General features: G+C 34.1%; 1 protein-coding gene across 2 annotated transcripts; it reads left to right on the forward strand.

Moving 5' to 3' along the window:
* The first annotated feature begins 640 nt into the window (after positions 1-640).
* On the forward strand, positions 641-6568 carry LOC112467184 (DNA ligase 1). Of its 2 annotated transcripts, XM_025035672.1 has the most exons (16): positions 641-730; positions 858-917; positions 1092-1175; positions 1285-1379; positions 1442-1791; positions 1934-2186; positions 2408-2534; positions 2647-2819; positions 2922-3145; positions 3476-3604; positions 3681-3820; positions 4125-4326; positions 4473-4679; positions 4834-5286; positions 5615-5812; positions 6044-6568. In XM_025035672.1, exons 1-16 carry the CDS (start codon positions 711-713, stop codon positions 6215-6217), a joined length of 2889 nt encoding a protein of 962 aa, XP_024891440.1. In that variant the 5' UTR covers positions 641-710; the 3' UTR covers positions 6218-6568. The 2 variants fall into 2 exon arrangements, with proteins under 2 accessions (XP_024891440.1, XP_024891439.1); XM_025035671.1 differs by having other exon boundaries at positions 693-730; positions 858-1175.
* The last annotated feature ends 229 nt before the right edge of the window (positions 6569-6797 follow it).

A 6797-nucleotide genomic window follows, 5' to 3' on the forward strand; every position in this document is an offset into this window, starting at 1 on the left:
TATATATATACCTCTATTTTTGTACGGTGTACAAAATTTTTTTTATCTTCAAAAATTAGAGTAGTTTATATGTATTTTTATTTTTATTGATTGTATTTTTTTCCAAAAATTAGAGATACTTTGTTTAAAAACTGTTCTTTTAATAAATAAAGATTTAATACGCAATGTATAAATATATTTATTTTTTCATGTACATCTCCGTGGATAGAAAGGTTATAAGTTTTGGAATATGTTTTTGTTTAATTTTATAATTTATTTTTTAATGGAAATTGGGAGAATTTTTTTATTGGACAAGAAGAATGCATTCCGAAATTTAATTATCAAAAGAGGAACAATATTTCTGTCCATACATATATGATTGTACATACATACAATTATCCCCTTTCTAGTTAAACGATAATTTCCGGCTCATTGTATATAGAATATCCATATGTATATATTATATTCCCCTGATGCTTCGTCGATTTTTATTTAAATTTGGTGGTTGCGACAAAATTCGGTAAACTCGTCTTCTTTACCGACTGTCGACAATACAGATCACTTTATATCCCTCTCTACATTAATTTAACTCTATGGTGTTGATATCTTTCTTCCTTCACAGAAGATCTTCTATACATATAATTTGATCTATGAAAGTGAGGTTATGTCCAGTTATGTTACCATGAGATAAACGCGGGAAATCTGTCAAACACGTAGAAGCGGCAGTGATAATGGCGCAGCGTCGTATAGAGTAAGTAGATCTAATAATTATTTGATAATTTAATATAATTTAATGTATAATAGATGCGACACACAGCTTAGCTAATTAGCATAGCAATTTTTTCCATGTACATACAATTTTGATGTCATTTTTGCAGCTCCTTTTTCACTAAAATATCATCCACGAAGGAGAATTCGAACCAGGATAATTTGGAGAGGTATGTTTCGCTGTTAATAATCTCTCTTCTTCTATAGTAGTCGATTATGCTAAAAATCCTCGCCACGTGCTCACGCTTGAGCTCGCTGGCTCTACCGGCTCGACGGCTGGAGCTTGCAGTCGCAGCTCACAGCCGATTCGTTGTCGTTTTTAATTGGATACATACAACCAACAGTCACAACTCGTCGGACAAGCAAGAGAATCAGGATGCAGTGGAGAATGGCAAACGGAAGAGGGATAGCAGCAACAGCTCCAGCAGGTGATTAAAAACAATACTATGTTAGAGTTTATATGTCGAAAACGATTAAGAGTTATATCATTTTCCTTCGTTTTTAATATTATTTTTCTATAAGTCGTTGGTTTTGCAGTTCTTCACCTTCAAAGAAGCAGAACATTAAACTTAAGAAGCCAAAGACGATTACCAAGACTCCTTCGCCAGGTGTGAAACCTCGTGCGAAGCTAGGTAACTACACTGTTGAGCTGTAGATTTTTCAAATACAATACATCCCTATAATTATCTTCAAGGAGCTACTCCGAAGAATAAGCTGAATAAACTTTCACCCGGGTCGTCGAAAAAGACAGAAAAGAAGCAGAAAGGTACGCCTGGTGGAAAGAAGAAAAAGAAGGAAGAAGATGAAACTGTAAATGGCACTGTAGAAGAGAAGACCACTAACACTGTAGAAGAGAAGACCAATAACGCTCAAATAGGAAATGGTGCAGCTGAAGGTAAAAGGAAAACTGAAGAATCTGCTTTTTCAAAGAAGGAATCTGAGTCCAATACGGCAAATAAGGTAAAGAAGACTGAAAAGGTGAAGAAGAAACGGGCCAGGATCATTGAGCCAGTGGATTCCAGTGACGATGAGGGTCATCTATCTGTATGTTCACAGACTCTTTCAACACTAAAAATCCTAATGAAATTTTAATTAATTTTTATACAAAAAGTTGAAGAAATATTATGATAAATTTACAAGAGAGAATGTTCGTAAATTTTCTCATATCTACAAATTATGGTTTTAGTTACCTGAAAGTCCAAAAAGATCGGAGGTTAACGATGAAGAAAAGAAAATTGAAAGCGAAGACAAGCCTAGCGAGATAAATAACGTTTCAAATAACGACACAGACAAAAGTGCTTCGGACAGTGAAGAGAAGAGTGAAAGTCCGAAGAAGTCCTCCACACCCGAGAAGTCACAAACTACTACTACTAAGGATGAAAGCCCGAAGAAGGAGCCTACGCCTGAGAAAAAGGCTAAAAAAGTGCACAACTTTTTTAGTGAGTATTTAATAATTCAAAAGTATTTTGAAAACATTACAGATTGAAATCAGTGTTTAATGATCGGCCTGACTGGCAATATATTAAAATTTTATTACTGGCGAAAATTTATTTTATTCTTTGAATTACAGATTGATATTTGTATTTTAATGTAATTTTAATTTAAACTGTACAAGCTTCAAAAATTATTCAAACAGTTATATGAATGCTTCGTGTTGCAGTGTCCAAACAAAAGGGCGACGCAAAGGATGACAAAGCGAGCAATAGAAAAAGCGTCTGCCAGTCATACAATCCTAGCGCATCTGCCTATCATCCGATAGACGATGCATGCTGGAAACGAGGAGACAAGTGAGTCCAAATAAAATTTTGTTTTAGAAGATTTAGAAATACTGTAAGAATCCGCGAAACTTTTGTAAAGCTTTAGAGATATTTAAAATCTCTCTCTGTTTGAAATTCATAGAACTCCATATAGCGCCTTCGCACGCACTTTGGAGCTCATCGAGGAGACGAGCGGAAGATTAAAGACAATAGAGATATTGTCAAATTATTTCCGGTCTGTCATAGTCCTGAGCCCTGCGGATCTTCTACCGAGCGTTTATCTGTGCCTTAATCAATTAGCACCGGCGTACGAAGGTTAATAATTGATTATTCAAAAATTCAAAAAAAAAATTTGGTGTTTGTCTAAAGGTAATTTTTTAAATTATAAGTATCAATATAGTTATCGCGTTTTTTTAGGAATTGAGTTTGGAGTCGCAGATCAGAATCTAATGAAAGCCGTAGCGCAGTGTACTGGTAGAACGCTGGCGCAAATTAAAGCCGACGTCCAGGAGGTTGGCGATTTGGGAATTGTCGCGGAAAATAGCAGATCTAATCAGAGAACCATGTTTCAACCGCCACCATTGACAGTTTCTAACGTGTACTCCAAACTGAAGGAAATCGCTCAGATGACGGGGCCCACGGTAATCCACAGAACTATTATAATTATTGTTATTATTAATATGAACATATAAAAGTTATCTCTTTCTAAACAAAAATTTTTCTCACAGCGCTGAAAAAGATTGAATTAAGAATAAAAAATTTAAGTTATTTAAAGAAGTTTAACTTGAAGTTTATACCATAAATTAAAAATTAAATTGTATAAATTAAAAATTAATTGTATTTAAAATTGAACTAAATTAATTTTGATTTTAAGTAAATTAAACGAGAAACATAAAATACTTATATAAAAATAAATAAGTTAGGAACTGCGTATTCTTTGCATGAATAATAATTAATTTTTTTTTCTACAGTCTTTGACGAAAAAGTTGGATAAAATTCAGACGCTGTTTGTGGCGTGTCGTAATGCAGAAGCAAAATACTTCATTAGATCGTTGGCTGGGAAGCTTCGTATTGGATTAGCAGAACAATCTGTTTTGCAAGTAAGTCTCTCGCGATATAACGCTTTTGATTATTATTATTATTATTATATATTATTAAATACCTGGACTTTCTTAGGCATTGGCTTTAGCTTGCGCGATGACACCGCCGGAACAAGATTATCCACCCGAAATTCTGAATGCAAGCAAAAAGATGTCGAGCGATCGTTTCAAAGAAAAGTATGACGAGATAGCGCTTACATTGAAAACAACGTATTGGTAAGATTATTTTGAAAATATTACTATCTATATTATAAATATTAAAACTAATAAATTAGATTAAACGATTTTTTCTAAGTAAAATATTCTCAATTAAAAAGAAAAAAAATATATAGATATGTATATATATGTATATGTTTAACAATATTTTATATATACACTATATGATTATGTTTGAAATGATTAAATTGGTTAAAATAAATTATTTTATTAAAAAATGTTTACTTCTCAATTTAGGGACAAGATATTGTATTAAATATATACTTAAGTTTCTTTCAGTTTTTGCTATTATATATTTTTGCAGTGAATGTCCGAATTACAATCTTATAATTCCTGTTCTACTGGAGGATGGAATTAAGGCTTTACCGAGCAAGTGCAAACTCACTCCTGGAATACCTTTGAAACCCATGTTGGCACATCCTACTAAAGGTGTTCAGGAAGTCCTGACGCGATTCGAAGGCCTGAAATTTACTTGTGAATGGAAGTATGATGGAGAAAGAGCACAGGTTCTCATTTATTTAATTTTGCAAATTTGATAATATAATAAATAAAATTTTATTGTACGTAGAAGGAAATAAGATGTTTGAGAATTAATTCTCCTGAGAACATGATAATTTAGATTTAAGTCGTTTAAAGTATTATAATTCGGCAGATACACGTTGCGGACAATGGACAAGTCAATATATACAGTAGAAATCAGGAAAACAATACAACCAAGTATCCAGATATCATTAAGCGATTCAAAAATACTCGCGGCGATCAAGTAAAGAATTGCATACTCGACTGCGAGGCGGTTGCTTGGGATAGGGAGAAGAAACAAATATTACCGTTCCAAATACTCAGTACAAGAAAGCGAAAGGTAATAATTACATGTTATAATTTTTTTCGTTTAATTTTAATTACTGCTTTGATTGTAATTATTATTAACTTTGTCATTAAATGATTGCAATTGTTAAGATTATAATTGCTATGATTATGATTGTCCTAAAGTAACATTTCATTTTTATTTTTAGGATGCTAATGAGGAGGATATCAAAGTACAAGTATGCGTGTTTATGTTCGATCTGTTATACTTAAATGATGAGCCGTTGGTGAAAGAAACGTTCGCGAAACGTCGTGAACTGCTGAAGGAGCACTTCAAGGAAGTGGAGGGCGAATGGAAATTCGCCAATAGCCTGGATACTACGACGATGGAAGAGGTGGAAGTCTTCTTGGACGAATCTGTGAAGGGAAATTGCGAAGGGCTGATGGTGAAGACGTTGGAAAAGGAAGCAACCTACGAGATCGCGAAGCGATCAAGAAACTGGTTGAAACTCAAAAAAGATTACTTGGATGGTCTCGGCGACACGCTTGACGTGGTCGTAATCGGTGGCTACATCGGCAAGGGAAAGAGGACCGGCACTTACGGTGGTTTTCTCTTAGCTTGTTACGATCAGGAAAACGAAGAGTATCAAAGCATCTGTAAGGTAATGTACCTGAAATATTTCTTGTAAAAGTGAACAGGGACACGTTGTATGATTAATGGAAAACGACAAATTTGATAATTCTTGTAATTTAAGTTTTTACTGTGAGCATATTAAGGCTCGTCCACAATAGCCGTAAACGTATGCAGTAAGACATAAGCAATAAGCTACAAATTTTTACAGGATTTTTACAGTTCAAAAATAATCGACATTGTTAGTCAATTTTTACTACTTACATTTTACGGCTATTGTAGAATGGGCTTTATATTTTGTTTGCTTGGTGCATTACTTCTAGAGCTTATATCGATGTATATTATTTTCTTATAAACAGATCGGCACAGGATTCAAAGAGGAGGAGCTCGAAAATTACACCAAATTCTTCAAAGATCATGTAATACCGCAGGTGAAATCGTACTATCGTTTTGATAGTAGCCACGAGCCGGATCACTGGTTCGAGCCAATTCAAGTCTGGGAGATCAAGTGTGCCGACATCAGCCTCAGTCCCGTACACAGAGCGGCTATCGGAATAGTGAGTTTTCCCAAAGCAAGCATTTGTAAAAATATGACTGACCGTAATTGCGCTAAAAGAAATTGATATTGCGTGACGTAATTAATTTACTCCCGAAAATCTTTTATCCACACATCGAACATTTCTATCAATTAAACAGAGATAGAAGCTACAATATTTATGCAATTAATTCTTCCTTGGAGTTTTTTTGAAATTTTTCGAGCTCCTTTAATAAGTTTTGTTCTGGTTCAGGTCGATCCGGAAAAGGGACTATCTTTAAGGTTTCCGCGATTTATCAGGATTCGTGAGGATAAGTCCTGCGAGCAGGCTACTTCCGCTCAAGATGTGGCGGACATGTACAACAATCAAGAGCAGATTAAAAATAAAACTTCAGCATCGAAAACTGCGGAGGAAGATTTCTATTAATTTGTTTTCTTTTTTATGTCGCGACGCACAAATTGAGCCAGTAAATCATGTATCTTTTATTTTATAATCATTATTTCTGGGGATCGATTCTGTATCTTGGGACGAGGTGAAAATTATAAAAGTGAGGAAATTCACTAGAGAATCTACAATTTCATTTGTCGAAATCTAATAAATCTGTTCACTTTTGTAATTTTCACCTTGTTCCAAGATACAGAATCGACCCTCTCTGTAGGAGTTATTGTAAATAAAACACGTTTGATATGGCATACAAATTCTGTAATTTTCATTCGTGTTGCGACATCTGACATTTATTTATTATACTAATGAAAATTAATTTTGGAGAAGGATTAATTAATATTTTATTTATTGACCCCATACGCGCCTGGTCCCTTGCGCTTGTTCAAGACTTTATAGGCAAATGCTATTCTCGATATACTTAAGGCTACTTTTCCTAAAAAGTTGCTAAAAAATTGTCTCGCATATTTGTCATGTTACGTGGAATACGAAAAGTTAACTTACCACAGTCCACTTTTTCAATAATTGAAAATGGTCTAGTTCTTTATAGAATTTAGAAAAAGAT

Source organism: Temnothorax curvispinosus, unplaced genomic scaffold (assembly GCF_003070985.1).
Source record: "Temnothorax curvispinosus isolate PA1 unplaced genomic scaffold, ASM307098v1 QBEX01017031.1, whole genome shotgun sequence".
NCBI lineage: Eukaryota > Metazoa > Arthropoda > Insecta > Hymenoptera > Formicidae > Temnothorax > Temnothorax curvispinosus.

Bases quoted from the DNA above. Each gene is read 5' to 3' on its own strand.
- LOC112467184 (XM_025035671.1), top strand. From the start codon at position 964: ATGCTAAAAATCCTCGCCACGTGCTCACGCTTGAGCTCGCTGGCTCTA. The intron at 2,187-2,407 runs GTGAGTATTTAA...TTCGTGTTGCAG, and splicing joins AAAAGTGCACAACTTTTTTA to TGTCCAAACAAAAGGGCGAC. The intron at 4,327-4,472 runs GTTCTCATTTAT...ATAATTCGGCAG, and splicing joins ATGATGGAGAAAGAGCACAG to ATACACGTTGCGGACAATGG.